The sequence below is a fragment of the Humulus lupulus genome, chromosome 3 (genome assembly GCF_963169125.1).
Source record: "Humulus lupulus chromosome 3, drHumLupu1.1, whole genome shotgun sequence".
Taxonomy (NCBI): Eukaryota; Viridiplantae; Streptophyta; class Magnoliopsida; order Rosales; family Cannabaceae; genus Humulus; species Humulus lupulus.
Genome location: NC_084795.1, coordinates 269,291,903 through 269,308,925, shown reverse-complemented (window position 1 = coordinate 269,308,925; position 17,023 = coordinate 269,291,903). Strand labels below are relative to the sequence as shown.

Genomic DNA, 17,023 nt, shown 5'->3' with positions numbered 1-17,023 from the left:
GTAATTTTGAAGCTAAAAAAATTACTTAGATACTAAAAATCTAATAACTTATTAGAGCACTCCTAATGAAGGAATTAAAATGTCTAATTCTTTATAATATAGAGAAAAAATTATTAAATAATCTTCTAATGGGTGATGTAAACTTATATTTTTTTTTACCTAAATGAATAGTATTTCTCTATATGCAGTGAAATACTATTCATCAAACTATACATATTTGATTATTTTTTATAAACTTTTGTATATATATGCGTGTGTAACTATTATATTTAATTATTTTATTTTTTAAAATGAATAAAATATTTAAATATATATATAATATTTAAATGATGCAGAGAAAAAATAAAGAAGTTGGTGTATAGTATAATGTAAAAGTTTGAGGTAAATTATAAAAAAATATGTTTTGGTGATGTATTTTGTAATACACTTTCTCTATAATATTTAGCTAAAACTCACAAAAACATATTCCATCAGCTCTTTTATACATATATTTATAATAATTATGTACAAACTACCATTAATCCGTATCTATAATTACATAACATTTACATATTATTTATATAATATTTTAATTTTTTTTATAAGCTTTCTCTCTCCTATTTAGTATATATTTATTATTATTTTATATAACGAAGCTAATGTATGATATAATGTAAAACTTAGAAGTAAAATAAAAAAATATGTATTTTGGAGAAGTATTTTAAAAAATAAAATAAAACATCCATTGATAATACTCTTAGGTTCTTTCACTGCAAATAACCATTTAATTTATATTCATTAGAGCCTTAATTTTGTTTTAAAGGAACTAATAACGTTGTCTAAATTAAGAAAAAGTAATTATCCACGTGGAGATGTAAGAGAAAGGGTTGAAGAAGGACGCGTGTATGAAGTAGGAACCCAGCCCAGCCCAGCCCAGCCAGGCCAGGTAAGAGTGACTGGGTATTGCCGGTACGATCACACGTGTTCTTATTAATCTAATAATCTCACACCGTCTCTTACTCCCATCCTCTCCTCTTGTCTGCCTCTCCTCTCATTTTGCCGGCGGTTCTTTTTTTTTTTTTTGGAATACAAAAAAATAAATATAAAAAAATTAGAACGAATATCAACAAACAATCTGAGATTGGGAAGGTTTGGCTCTGTTTTTGAACAAGAACAATAGGAATATCTCCAGAATATTTGAATCTGCGGAGCCTTTGGTGGAATCGATTTCTTCAATTCATTGGTTGATCGGATGAGACCGAGTAGCGTCGGGGATATGACGTCATCTTCTTCGTCGTCGTCTTCGGTGGCGGTCGTGGTGGCCTACCAGCTCACGGAGGCTTCCAATTGGTGGAACGATGTAAATGAATCTCCGCTCTGGCAGGACCGCATCTTCCATCTCCTCACCGCTCTCTACGCCGCCGTAGCCACCATTGCTCTGGTACCGCCGTTTACCTAATCCTGATTTCTTCTTTCTTCTGATTTCTTCGCTTTGCGTTTTCGTGTTACCTTAGGGTTTTGGTTTGCTATCTCTCCCTCTCTATCTCCTTTTGGAATTCGGCGGAGGATCTTGGTTTTCATTTTACTTTTGCTTGCTAAAGAAGGAAATACATCGCCATAATTTTTTAAATTGATTCGTGTTTTGTGTATTTTTTGTATTTAGATTCAATTGGTTCGTATACAATTGAGAGTGCCGGAATATGGTTGGACGACGCAGAAGGTTTTCCACTTTCTCAATTTTGTGGTGAATGGGGGTTTGTATCTTCTGAATTTTCTGATTGATTTTTTGGTTTCTAATTTATGTCTATATTAGTGACTTATTTGTGGTTAATCTTTGTTGATCAGTTCGAGCTTTTGTTTTTGGGTTCCGCCGCGATGTGCAGAAGTTGCAGCCGGAGGTTGGTTTGGATTTGAATTTTGGTGACTTCTAACGTCTTATCATTTTTTTTTGTTTTTTTTTAATTTCGAAGCTAATTTTTTCTGTTCTCTTGTAGATTGCACAACATATCTTGCTTGATATGCCAAGTCTCGTTTTTTTTACAACTTATGCGCTTCTAGTTCTGTTCTGGGCAGAAATTTACTATCAAGTTAGTTCATCTTTTGCAACCGCACATTTCATTGTTTAATTTATTTTTGGGAACATCTATATTCTGACAATTTGGTTTGATGATGATTCTCGTTTCAATTTAATAGGCACGCGCTGTATCAACTGATGGGTTGAGGCCAAGTTTCTTATCTATTAATGCGGTGATCTATGTAATTCAGGTAATGTTTCTGTTCCATGATTATAATTTTAGTCTTGCGGCCAAAATTGAGTTTCTAGGTTCGGATATGTTCATCATGGAGCCTAGCATACTTTTGCTGTTCTCCCATATTACTTCATTTGTATTGTATTGATCAATAGAATTATCAGTTGTGTGGCTGGCTGCCAAGTTGAGCAAAATTGAGTTTGCTAGGATTAACACATTTTGAGCCGAAACTTACTCATTCCCAAATCAGGATCTTTGGTTCAAAATGCACTATTAAAGTTCAATTTTTAATCGCCAGGTTCATGGAAGTACATCATGAACAAGGTACGATCAAATAAAATATAAGTTATTATTTCATTTTTCTAAGAAAATTGAAACAGCCACACACGAGCATGACAGGTAGGTATCAAAAGTCAGCATGTTACCCTATGTTTGGCTAGTGGGATTCAATTTCTCTAAACTAGCTAAATACAGGGAGTGGGGTAATGACATAGGGAGTAGCTATTTTGAGCAAGGACAATGTATAACTAGCATGGTTGAAGATGCTCAAAGAAATTCTAAATAGGCTTTTGCTTTGTTAAGTAGCACTAAATTGGGTACCATTTATTTTATTCCTGGATAAGAAACATGATAATTTTGCCAATACAAGGAAATGTGTAATAATAAAACAGAGGGAACTAGAAATGTTCAACAAGTACAAAAAGAAAGTGTTTTTATTACATTTCCTTGAAACTGCTACATTTTTAATGGTTTATTTTGTTGAAAAGATAAGAAATTGGAAAATTGGTAGGTTTATTGTGGTTAGTTAGGTTTTTTGGAAGCTTTTAGGTTTTAAGGAAGCTATCATTTAGATTCCACATTAAAGACAATAAAGAATAAAATAAAGTATTGAGTGGAACTTGTGCCAGCTAAATCTTAATGGGTTAATATCCGGTCAAGATTAAGTTTTAAATTTTGAGATCTTTCCCACTCACCTAGTATTTTATTATGACATGGTTTGGTGAAACTTTATTAATATTAGTTATGCAGCTAAAATTAGACAGGTGTGAATTCCATCTTGTGACTTGTAAAGTGAGTCTATACCTGTTCAGGAATGAGTTTGCTTTGCAGAGATGTGCACACTTGGAATTTCTAGTTCAGAGTTGTGATTGATCCGGTGGGGAATAATTAATTTTAGGCTACCTTAAGTCAAATGATTGTGTGGGTGAGTGTGTGAGTGGTGCGGGGTTGAAGTTCCGTTTGAAATGTATTATAAAGGGGTAGAATTAATTTGAAGGTGTCAACTGGTTTATTTGGTAAAGCCGAGTATCCTACCAATGACTTTGAATCAAATGTTGGCCGTGTTAGGATTTGTGTATTAACGAGATAATGATAAAAGAAGAAAATATGTAAACAGTTAATGGCTTATTGCAACTCCTCGTGGCTTTTGTTATGGTGTATTATGGACTAGTTGATTAGTACAAGCCATGTTCTCTAGTCTTGTTTATATTGAAAAACAAAATTTTCTAATACTAAGTTTTCCTAATAGGTATAACTTGTCTCTTGGTAGCTACTTTGTTTAGACTTCTATTTTCATTTTCTTTAGATCTTTTCAGAATGGTTTATTATGTGACTTGTGTCTTGTTCATTAAAATGTAAGTGTTAGTTATTTATTATATTCTCATCTTTGCTATCTTAGTTTTGAATTTTGCTGCACAAGTGATCAGTTGGACGTTCAAGAATAATTAAATGTTCCATCTTGGGGGAGTTGAGACTGATGTTTCTGTTTATTTTACTATGGATACTACGTTTGGCATAGTTTACGAACTGCTGGTTTTTTTTATTTTGTGGAGATTCTTTTATATCATTATTTTTTGATTTTCAGGACAACATTGATATCGTAACTAACCCTCTTTGTATATTTCAATTGCTTTCAGGTTGCATTGTGGTTAGTATCATGGTGGAAGCCAATCCGACTTGTCGTCATCCTGTCTAAGATATTCTTTGCAGGTTTTTTGCTAGAAAAACTAGAAACTTTATGTTAAATGCAATAACTTGGTAATTTATACTTTGAACACATAATTTGGCAGGTGTATCGCTGTTTGCAGCCCTAGGGTTTCTTCTGTATGGAGGAAGGTAACTTTTATGCTTTTAAATGTCTTAGCAAGATGAGCTCATGCAAAGCCGAAGTCTTCTGTTTATTTAGGAACTACGAGAACTAATTAACTTTATTTTTTCACTAAAGTCCATCTCTCAATCCTAATTACCTATTTCCTATTTTCTTATGGCAGACTTTTCTTGATGTTGCAACGATTCCCCGTAGAATCAAAGGGGCGACGTAAGAAGCTGCAGGAGGTGATTACTTTTCGATATCTTTCTTTTTAAATTCCAAGTTTTCAAATTTCTGTTGGACACACTTAATTTATTGTGTGCTTTGGCCTGACAGGTTGGCTACGTGACAACCATATGCTTTTCATGTTTCCTTATCAGAAGCATAATGGTGAGGCATATTTTACTCAATTGAGCTTTGCATGATAGTTTTTGATGATAAGGAGGATAATTTATTATTATTATAAATGTAAATGGTTTGATGATGGTTGTACTTGTTTCATTCATCTGCATAATATTTTATGTCTGTTCTTCAGTTCTTCAGGATGTTAATTTGTCGTTGAGTTCATGGTGGTTTGTGCCTATGCCTCATTCTTATGCATGCATATTTATTGCTCATTTCAGCTGTTGTTATTTTATCTTATATTCTTATATTGCAGGTGTGCTTTAACGTCTTTGATAAAGCTGCTGATCTTGATGTTTTGGATCATCCAATTCTAAATTTGATATATTACGTGGTAAGATTTCTCATTTATGTTTTTTGGTAGCATGTTTATTTGAGCCTAAACTGTTATAACTAAGGGCTACTTACGTAACCTTAGTGCTTATGACATAAGGCCACGTTGTTGACATCCTACATTCTTTTCGCTATTTCCTATTTTCTAAAGAAGAGTTCATAACTGACTCATCCTTTTTGTTGTTTGCTTTAAAATCGATATGCGTCATTAAGTTTCATATCTCTTTGTTTGGATTGTGATTGCGCTATAAGCTTTCTAGAAAATGGAAATGCATTATTACTGATGTTTGATTAAACGTATTGGTATTATACCAAAGTTTTTAAAATTCAAGATGATTTTTGAAAGAAGTTTTGTGCGTTGCTTCTCGTATTTTGTGTTTGTGGTTCAGCTGTTGATCTGTGACTCAGTGTGCAATGAATTTTTGTATGTGCCTATTATTTCGATATAGTTTTACGTACCTTCATGTTTCATATCTTTTCTTTTATCTTTTTTGTACAGTTGGTGGAGATATTACCCTCTTCTTTAGTTCTGTTCATTTTGAGGAAGTTACCTCCTAAACGTGGGATCACACAATATCATCCAATTCGCTAGAGGAATCGTAACTTAATTTTGTGCAAACAAAGCGAGATGGGGTGGAGGTATAAAGTGTTAATGTTTTTCAAGATGCTTATCTACCTCTAAAGGAGCGAACTTTTAGAAAGGAGGGAAAAAGTTGACCTCTTTGTGGTTTAAGGAACTCATGGGTTAAGTTTGTTCTGTTTAGTATGTTATAGATCCTGTTGAAAAGAATGATCTTTCTTAGTATTGTGAAATGTCCTCATGACTGCTGTTTGTGATGATCTTTTGCTTTTGATTGTTTTGTTCATTTATGGGTTCATCTCTGTTACTAATTTTCACTCCGTGGACAAGAAAAACAGCAGGAAAGAAAGCAATTAAAAAAAAAGCGTTTGGTTTTGTTGTATGAATTCTGATTGTGTTTTTTGATACTTTGGTAATATCTACCTTTTATATAAGCTTTGATCTTGTTAGTTTATTCTAGTGCCAGCATTTGCAGATTTAACAAAAGAAGTAAAAATGTAAACAAGAGTACAATTACGTATTTATCAAAATAAATAAATGAACAGTATAAACGAAGAACAAACATATATCTTAACGACGGATGCAAAGATTTACATACCTGGATAATGGATTATTCTGCAAAATTTTGGAGAAAAGCATAATCTGAAAGGTGTAGTAAGAATAGCTTTGGTTTGAGCGAGCCCATAATTCAGATGACTATCTTCGCTTCCAATATTTTGTGATATGAACTCAACTCAAAATCTGAATCTCTCAAAGGAAAAAGAAAGAATAGGTTCTGAGAAAAAGGTAGATGCAAAAGAATGCAGATTAAGAAATGAGAAGATGGATTGGTCGTGGCTGATTTTGCAATATCTTAACTACTGAATGGTAGGTTTGGCTTATTGTTGTTATAGTTTGTTTTGACTAGTAGGTTATTAGAAATAGACTTGTAATTTAAGCAAATAAAGAGGGTTCAACTTTATTTTAGATATCATTTTGGGATTAAGGTGATCTTTTGGAATTTCAGTTAAAAACATAATTATCGCAGGAAAAAAAAAGTAGATATCACATGGTTATTACGATCTTTGAGTATTTTGCAAATGAGGATGAATTTGCTCTAGTCAAATGGTACTCTCCTCTACTACAACTTTAAAAAAGAGATGTTATCATGGTTTTAAACCGGCCTTTTTTATTATATTTTATAAAGTAATTTTAAAAATTATCTAAACACTAGAAAATAACTGAAGAAGAACTTTGAAAGTCAAAACCATGCTAAACATAAACAAGTCCGATAAGCTTACAATTCACCCCGAATTATATTAGAAAACAAATCTTACTTTTCATAATATTTGTTCTATTATAATAATTACTTTTGTTAAAGAAAATTATAATAATTACTTTTCGAATTTCATAGAAGTTCATAACTAAAACATCCAAAAAAAGAGAAAAAAACTCCAAAAAAAATTATATTTTAATTGCTACAATTTTTTATTTTTTATATTTTAATGAAAACAATCATTGACTTGGGTTGAGTTGCATTGCATGGATGTAAGAAGTGCAACTGTAGGTTTATAAAAAAAAAAGGTGTAATTGTAGTATCTGAAGTGTTGGACAAATGTAAGAAGCAAAAGAAGAAGATGAAGTGTGATAGTCAACAAATTCAGTTTACTTAGTTGACTTAAGGCTTAATTGTTTTCTGTTTTACTTTCTTGATCATTGTAGTAAATTCTGTTATAACAGAATTGTTTCCTCTGTAACAAACAATAGCATATAAATAAAGATCTCAATCAATAGATGCTAAGTTCTTTTTGGCATCTTTACAAGTGTTTTTCATTCACTTCTTTTAGTGTTCTAAAGAGTTTTACATGGTATCAAAACCTCTGACTAATGTCCATGGCTTCCTCCGATGACAACTCGTCTCCGACAACTACGATCGATCCTGCTGCTGTGCCTCTGGTGCCATCGCCTCCTCAGGCGACTTCAAATATTCCCTCGGTTCCAATGTGGAATCCATTTTCCAACTCTCTTACTTCCAACTCACATTGAAACTTGATCGTGCTAACTTTCTGGCTTGGAAATCACAGGTTGTTCCCACTGTCATTGGTCATGATTTAGATGAATTTTTGTTCAGTGATGTCACACCATCACCGAAGCTTCTAAATGGTGACACCAACCCTGCTTTCACCCAATGGAAACGAAAAGATCAGCTCTTACTTTCTTGGCTCCGATCTTCGATGACTGAAGGAATTCTTGCCACAGTAGCCAATTATACTAGCTCTCATTCTGTCTGGCAGGCCCTTGAACATAAATTTTCTAGTATCTCCAAAGCTCGCCTCCTTCAACTAAAAGGCCAACTCTCTAATATCCAGAAAGGTTCTCTCTGTATCTCTGATTATGTGGACAAGATCAAGTCCCTTTGTGATTCTTTGGCAGTTGCTGGTCATCCCATTAGTGATTTTGATATGGTGCTGCAACTTCTCAATGGTCTTGGACCAGAGTTTGATTCGGCTGTCTTTGGTATTACATCTCGCAGTGACACTCTCTCTCTTGAAGAGGTTCAAGCTCTTCTTATGTCTCATGAAACTCGCCTGGAACGCCATAGCTCTATGTCCGATCTTTCAACCAGAATGTCTGCCAATTTGACATTTGGTTCAGAAATGGCTACTCTCGTCCTTACAACAATTCTGGCAGAGGTACTTCCTCTGAAAATTCCTCAAGATTTCCTCCTCGTGGACATTTTCGACCACCTAATGTCCCAAGTTGCCCGTTGTGTCAAGTTTGTATGAGGTATGGTCACACTGCTGCTATATGTCACTACCGATTTGACAAAAATTGGGTCACTCCGAAGGCAACCTCTTCGCAACCCCAAGCTTTACTCATTGAACAAGAGCTTGACTATGAGCCTCACGCCTATATAACTCAATCTGTTCCAGATTTTGGTGATGATGCAGGTTGGTATGCTGATACAGGTGCCACCAATCACGTGGCCTTTAATATAGAGAATCTTGATTCTGCTGCCCCATATTCTGGGCATGAGACCTTGGCAGTTGGAAATGGTAAGAAGCTTGTCATTTCTCATATTGGTAAAGCTACTATCTCCTCTCACTCTTCACATCCATTACAGTTGCAATTTGTTTTACAAGTTCCTTCCATTACCAAGAATCTTGTTAGTGTCTCTAAAGTCACTAAAGATAATGATGTTTTTATGGAGTTTCATAAATCTTGTTGTTTTGTCAAGGACAAGCAAACCGGTGCAGTCTTGCTTAAAGGGAAACTTAAAGATGGCCTCTACCTCCTAGGAGATGATACTACGAGTCTTTCAAATACATCATTGCAGTGCCACCTAGATACTTCTACTGTTTCTACTTGTAATACATATTGTAATCATTCTCCTTTCAATAAAAACACTTGTACTCAAACTGTTAACACAGTTTCTTCATGTACTGAATCTGAAATCAATAAAGACTCATCTTCTACTTATTCTGTTTCATCATCTCCTTCTGTGTTTGTCACAAACAAATCATCTGATATTAACCTTTGGCATTGTAAACTTGGCCATTCGGCACCTGCCACACTATCTAAAATTTTGTCTCAGACCAATATTTCTCATTCACTAAAACATCTCCATTTCTGTAATGCATGTCAGCAAGGTAAAAGTCATAGACTTCCTTTTCCCATTTCTCATAGTAGGGCCACTCAACCTCTTGAACTAATACACACAGATTTATGGGGGCCATCTCATATTGTGTCCAAAGATAACTACAAATATTATGTTCATTTTATTGATGACTATAGTCGATTCACTTGGATATTTCCACTAACTCTTAAGTCTCAAGCTTTTGAAACTTTTATTCAATTTAAAAGTTTGGTGGAAAAACAGTTTGGCTTACCTATCAAGGGTGTGCAAGCTGATTGGGGAGGTGAGTATAGACCTTTTGAGCGGTTTCTACGTGATCAAGGCATCAAGTTTCAACATCCATGTCCTCACACGCATGAACAGAATGGCCGAGTTGAGAGAAAGCATCGGCATATTACAGAAACTGGTTTAACCTTACTAGCTCATTCTAGTTTGGATATGTCTTATTGGTGGCATGCCTTTAGTTGTGCTGTTTACTCCATTAATAGAATGCCAACACCTGTGCTTGGTGATATAAGTCCATATGAGAGTTTGTTCAAACAACCACCTGATTATTCAGTCTTGAAACCATTTGGATGTGCCTGTTTTCCATATCTTCGACCTTACAATCATTACAAGCTTGAATATAGGTCCGAAGAATGTATCTTTTTGGGCTATTCTCCAAAGCACAAGGGATACTTATGTGAGAATGCAGCTAGCAGATTGTTTATTGCTCGACATGTGGTGTTTAATGAACATCACTTTCCAGCATCTCAAGCTCCAAAGTCATCTAAGGTACCCTCTACTTCTCCTCATTTTCCTACTGCTCAGTTTCATACAAATGCTGAAACTTCAATTTCTAATGTTGTGCCTACACCTAATGTTGCTGTTACTTCACCTGAGCTAAATTATGATCGTGTTGTTGAGTCTTCACCCTTCCGCGATGCTACTTCACCTACTAGCATGTCTAATGCATCAACTGAGCAGCCCTCATTGCCATCTTCTGAGCTTGGTGTCTCTGTCATTCCATCAGTTTCAGCGACTTCAGCTCCTGCTTTTGAAGAACTTCCTTTGGTTTCTGCAGTACCTATTCTGCCGCAAAGGACTCACACCATGACTACTCGTTCTCAGAGGGGCATTTACAAGCCCAAAGCATATTTGGCTACTAAATATCCTCTTCCTGAGTCCTTGTTTCCCAGTGAACCGAAGACCAGTAAATCTGCTCTTCAAAATCCAGCATGGTATGCATCTATAAAACAGGAATATGATGCTTTGATAAAGATAGGCACTTGGTCCTTGGTCCCTTATGAGCCTCATATGCATCTCATTGGCAACAAGTGGGTCTACAGAGTAAAGCTAAAGGCACATGGCTCTCTTGACAAGTTTAAATCACGATTAGTAGCGAAAGGGTACCTTCAACAGCCAGGCATTGACTATGAGGACACGTTCAGTCCTGTAGTGAAACCAGTCACTGTTAGAACAGTCCTCACCTTGGCGGTCTCATCTAATTGGGATGTTCGACAATTAGATGTTTCAAATGCTTTCCTTAATGGTAACTTAAATGAGACTGTGTATATGTCTCAGCCGCAAGGTTTTGAAGATCCAAACAGACCCTCTTATGTTTGTAGGTTACACAAAGCTATATATGGTCTTAAACAGGCACCTTGAGCTTGGAATGAGAAGCTCAAACACACACTGTTCAGCTGGGGGTTTTCAGCTTCCAAAGCTGATACTTCTTTGTTTGTTCATGGATCCTTGGATACCCTTGTTATTCTTTTAGTCTATGTGGATAATAGCTTGATTACAGGTCCTAATCTAGTATTGATTTAGAAGCTTATAGCTGATTTGAATGCATCATTTTCACTTAAAGATTTGGGGCAGGTCCATTACTTTCTTGGGGTTGAGATTCATAGATGTACTGAAGGTATGTATTTGTCTCAAAGCAAGTATATTACTGATCTATTACTCAGAGTTCATTTAGATGGAGCCAAAAGTTGTCCTACTCCCACAAGCAGTACTCACAAACTTGCTCTCACTGAAGGTACTCCCTTTGAAGACAAGACTCTATATAGAAGTACAATAGGTGCATTACAGTATTTGACACTAACCAAGCCTGATGTTGCTTACATTATTAACAAGTTATCTCAGTTTATTCATGCTCCTACCAGTGTTCATTGGGAAGCTTGTAAGCGATTACTCAGGTACTTGAAAGGTACTATATCAGAGGGACTAATCCTACAACTTGCACCTAGAATGTCACTTGAAGCATACTCTGATGTAGATTGGGCAAGTTGCATTGATGACAGGCGTTCAACAGGCGGATATGCAGTGTTCTTAGGTCCTAATCTAATTTCTTGGTCTGCAAAGAAGCAACAAGTGGTTGTTAGATCTAGTACAGAGTCTGAGTTCATATCATTAGCCAATATTGCAGCTGAAATTAAATGGTTGCTGTCTTTATTAACTGAACTTCATGTGACACTTGCAGCTACTCCAATTATTTGGGTTGATAACCAAGGAGCTGCTGCCTTAGCAGCTAATCCTGTTTTCCATGCCAGATGCAAACATATAGAGATTGATCAACACTTTGTAAGATATCAAGTTCTGAATAATGAACTCTCTGTGCGAAATGTGCCTTATGTTGATTTGGTAGCCGATATCTTAACAAAGTCCCTGCCAAATGACAAATTTCAGTACTTGAAGGACAAACTCAAAGTGGTATCTACCCTTTTTCATTTGAGGGGGGATGATAGTCAACAAACGCAGTTTAGTTAGTTGACTTAAGGCTTAATTGTTTTCTGTTTTACTTTCTTGATCATTGTAGTAAATTCTGTTATAACAGAATTGCTTCCTCTGTAACAAACAATAGCATATAAATAAAGATCTCAATCAATAGATGCTAAGTTCTTTTTGGCATCTTTACAAGTGTTTTTCATTCACTTCTCTTAGTGTTCTAAAGAGTTTTACAAAGTGAGTTGAGTTTTGGTTTGTTATGAGTATTTCCCGTAAAGAAAAGGACCTCCCATTTTCAGGGAAGGACTCCACTCACTGTATCTTTCTCTTTTTTTCCTCACATGGACTCCCTTTCTCTCCTTATTCTCCAGCAATGTCTTTTCCCTTATATCTCTTTATATATATTATTCCTTTCCTCCAAACCCTAACTATGATCCTTTCTTCTTTATTATTACTCCTTTTTTCTCTCTTTGATTCTGTATATGACTATGTTCTTGGACCATCACCACCCCTCACCTTGGTATAAGTTTTTTTTTTTAATATACATATCATTTGATGAGTTGATTGAGAAAATGTATTATTTGAGTTTTTGTGTAAGTGATATAGTTAAGTTTAGTTGAATAGGGGTTGAGGAAAATGATAAGGTTTCATCTTCTTCTTACGAGGAAGTGACTGAGTTGGAAGTGGAGTATCTTGGATTTGCTGTCCCTTTCTCCAATTCTTTTGGCAGTACATTTAGGTACTACTGCCTTTGCCTACCTTTTTCAACATTAACATATTAAATTTTTGTTCTTCAATTTCATGCTTAATTGAAGAAGCTATTACCTTTGATTTTTTTTCCTGAATTTCTTCAAGTTTGTAATTTTGGCACCAAGTGTTTGAGTGTACCCCTTGACAATAAGCCTTGCTTTGTGTCTCTTAATTGTGCCATTTGGATTGTACTTAACTCTGAATATCCATTTACAATTGAAAATATTGGTGGTTGAGGGGTAAGGTGCTAATTTCCATGTATTGTTTCGATGGAGGGCTTGAAGTTCAAAATTCATAGCTGATTTCCATTATGGAATTAATAAGGCTTGCTTGTATGAGGATGATGTAATAATAGGGCCAGTGTTAAATATGATTTTGGTTTAAATATGTCACATTTGGATCTTGTGAGCATGGCATGGGTGTTAGTGTGTGCAACAGAAGTGGTAGATGTATCAATTGTAGGTAAGGAAGGAATGTAATCTAATTGAGAGATTGGAGGGATAGAAGTGGTGGCTGGTAATGTGAGCTAGGATGAATTGGTGGGGGAAATGGGATGGGAGGAGGAGATGGTGTAAGGAGGATATCATTGGTGCCAGAGGGTGTGTTGTGTGTGCATGTGTCACTTGAGAGAAATAGTATAATAACAGTAGTAGGTAAATTAGATAAATTAGAAGAAGAGTTAAGAGATGTACCCAGTGTAATAGTTGTAGAGTTAAAACAAGGGAAAGTAGACTCATTAAAGACCACATGTCTAGATGTATAAATTCTTTGTTGCGATTTGAGTTTCAAAGTGAGAGTATGGGTTTCCATTTGAGTTTGCCACTATAAGAAATTGTTGTGATTGAGTTTCATAGTGAGACTATGGTTCAACGCATGAGATTGCATAACAAATTGTTGTTGCTGATGAGAAAGACCTTGAAATGAAGCAGTAGGAACAATGTTCAGAGCATCAGATTTTGATGTAGGAGATGTGGGAGAAATCGCCAATGAAACCGGCGAAAGAAAATAAGAAAGTCAAGAATTGATCGGAGTAGACAAGAAAGTGAAAAAGATGGATGACCCAACCTGGCTCTGATACCATGTAAAATACTGAAAGTGAATAATGAAAATAATTCCATGCTCTGTATTGAGAGATATAACTTTTGTTATTTATAGAGAGAATTAGGTACAAGTTTATTACAACTAATTACTGAGTTAGTTGAGGAGGTTAGGGTTGATTATTCCCTTTCTAATAGTAACTCATTAAGCAACTAATCTTACGAAATAAATAAGCTATTTAACAAAATGAATTGTCATACACTAACAAATAATACTGTCTGATCTATTAAAATTAACACGCAACTATACGTGGTCGAATCAAGTAATATATCATAAGTAAAGTGTCGATCCCACGAAGACTGATATTAATTACCAATAATTAACTTCTAACTCTAATTGATTTCAATAATAATTTCATAATTATGAGTTAAATAATTATTACTAAAATTAAGGAAACAATTAATCACTAGAGAAATTTAGAGATAAAAATATGATTTAATTCAATGGATGTAAATGTTAGGGTTTTAGTTTCATCAACCACCCACTTATGATTTCTAACCAATTTTCAATATTTCTTAATTCTATTATGATAGCATATTACAACTATATATTATAGTCTTGCTAGGATCTATAATTCTCTACAACATATTATTTCCTACATCTTTGTGGTAAATCAATATATTGCAGGCTTTAAACACGTAATCCCTGAACTACACAATTTATAGAAGTACTCTCGTCTAATATAAAATTGTGATTATCTACCTATAGCATAATTAGCCTTCTCTTCTCAGAGCATAGGTTAATATCATATAAACATATAAATGGTGATCAATCATTCACAAGTATTAAGCATAAGATAAATAATTCACAATAGTAGAAAGAAATTCAGAAAAACTGCATTAAGAAATCAAAAGCTTCAAGTAGAATCCACTAACACCCTAACAACAAGATTAGTTCAAGACAAACATAATGGAATCAATCAAATTAAATATAAACATAAACTCACGTATAAAGAGAATAAAGAAGAGATCAAGAAATAAAACTCTCAGATCTTCAATGTTCTCTCCCAGGTCTCTAGTAATCTCTGAACATAAAAAAATTTGACTCCCCTAATTAACTCTTAAAAACGTATTTAAATAGGAACCCTAAAACAGTTTTTCAAAATAAATGACGATTTCGCCCTTCTGATGGCCACGAAAAAATACACGTGCGCAGCCCTGGTATTTAAGCGTTGTGGCCCGCCTCTCTGAATTTGCACAAACATGGTCTCTGATTCCAGCAAGCATCACGGCCCTTCAAACCTGCACCGCGGCCCTTGACAATTCCAGAAAATGGCTCTCTCTGTTTTTTCCCTTGCGCTGCAGCTCTTCATTTAAGCGTCGCAACCCTTCACATTGACCTCAAAACTTATTTCCAAGGCTCCAAAATGAACAAGTCTCTCTGCATATGAATCCTTAACTGTCTTCTTGTCAACTTCTAGCATAAATTTCCCAATTGCTATGATTTTTCGTTCATTTCCTCAACTCCATGCTTCCTTATTCTATTTCCTGCAAACATACCAAAACAAGCGTAATACCGCATAACATTCCACCAAATTGACTTAAACTTACCCTAAACACAGGTTAAAACTATGCTAAAAATCGACTCATCACTGTCCAATGTCTTATTTTGGCAAAGTTTTCATTTACTACTTTTCTCATTTCACTTGCATAAGTTTTATGCAAATAATGGCAAGGATTATAATGTTGAAAGTGAGAAATTCTGGGGTTAAGGAATTCTTACCGTATCAATCACATTAACCAAACATATGAATTTGTAAGTTAGTCTGAACAAGTCCTTTTTTTATGTTCTCTACAAAAAATCATACTTTCCTAGTTAAGTTTGAGTTTACTTTTAGGTGAAACGTATGAAAGAAGAGTATGGTAAGCTTGAGAAGATGCAGATGATCATATGAGAAGGTTGTGAAGAGTGATCCTGATTTTGACGAGCTTCAGATTGAGCACCTACTTCAAACTGCTGAAGCCATTAGGATGGATTATCCTAATGAGGAATGGCTTCAATTGACTGTGTTAGAGAATATTATAACAATGGAAGAATACGTCAAGATTACAACTCTAAGCACAAAGTTTGCAATATAACTTATAGAGAATAAAATAAGGAGATTACAACTCTAAGCGAAATCAATACACATAAATATGACAAGAAACATAGAAGAAGAAATAACACAACACAAGACAATATTATACAAGTAAACACAATAAAGATAAAGATGAAGGAAGAAAACAAACTCTCACTCACACTACCAAAGTGAAGAGTAGTTGGGATCACTAGACTTGAATGAGGTTTGAAACCTTTGTCCAAAAGCTTATTTCCCCTATTATCTTAGCACTAATGGACTCTCAAAGTTTAGGAAATAACTTTATGGAATCATCAAATCTTATTGTTTTTTTATCCAAGTGCTAATATAGATGAAAAACTCTTATTCACAAGTGACCAAATGGTCTTTATTTATAGAGTTTTGAGACACCCTTTGAATTTCAAATTCCACCAACCCCCTTGGCTATTACCAATGTTAAATTGTGTGTTTATAAAATTATTGGGAAGATTTGGGAGTTACTTGAAGTGTTACAAACGTTCAAATTGTTGAAAATGCAAAAATGGGATTTGGTTGTCAATGCCTTAGGCCGCGCCCTGAGACTTTCTAGGCTGCGGCCGCGAGCCTCTGTTTCCCAGGTCGTGGCCTGGGATACTCTAGGCCATGGCCTAGAGCACTTGTAACCTCCCAAGTTTTGCACTTTACCACAAAAACGTCCAAACTCTTTTTTTTTTTGGAACTTCCATACACCTAATGGGAGTCAAAATCACATATCGAACATATATTCACCATAAGATCTTAAGAAATTTAATAGGGAAATGTGTAACTCTTATTTTACACATTAATATGTGATCTTTTGGAGGTTACAAATGGTTACTGATTTTGTAAGATGTGTAACTCCCAAAAGTATGTTACAAATTTGGACACACACATTTGTCTCACTTATTTGTAACTCTCAAATAATGTTACAACATATGACAAACTCATTTTGTTACATTTATTTAATCTAACATTATATTATTATAAATAATATAACATACTCCTCTTATACATGGTATATTATCTTTCCATGGCTGGCTAGTTTAGCTTTGTCAAAATAATATAAGGTGATGTTTGGTTGGGGAATGAAAATGAATCAATTTTCATTCCATTCATTTTTTTTGTTGCATTTTAGAGTATTGAA

The 17,023-nt window shown here is 34.8% G+C and overlaps 1 protein-coding gene across 1 annotated transcript; it reads left to right on the top strand.

Annotated features, from left to right (window-relative positions):
• The first annotated feature begins 945 nt into the window (after nt 1–945).
• On the top strand, nt 946–5,887 carry LOC133824154 (protein TOM THREE HOMOLOG 1). The gene is made up of 11 exons (XM_062257021.1): nt 946–1,420; nt 1,643–1,733; nt 1,825–1,877; nt 1,974–2,066; nt 2,173–2,244; nt 4,145–4,217; nt 4,298–4,343; nt 4,499–4,562; nt 4,654–4,707; nt 4,976–5,053; nt 5,552–5,887. The coding sequence occupies exons 1-11, from the start codon at nt 1,232–1,234 to the stop codon at nt 5,642–5,644; spliced, it is 906 nt and encodes a 301-aa protein (XP_062113005.1). The 5' UTR covers nt 946–1,231; the 3' UTR covers nt 5,645–5,887.
• The last annotated feature ends 11,136 nt before the right edge of the window (nt 5,888–17,023 follow it).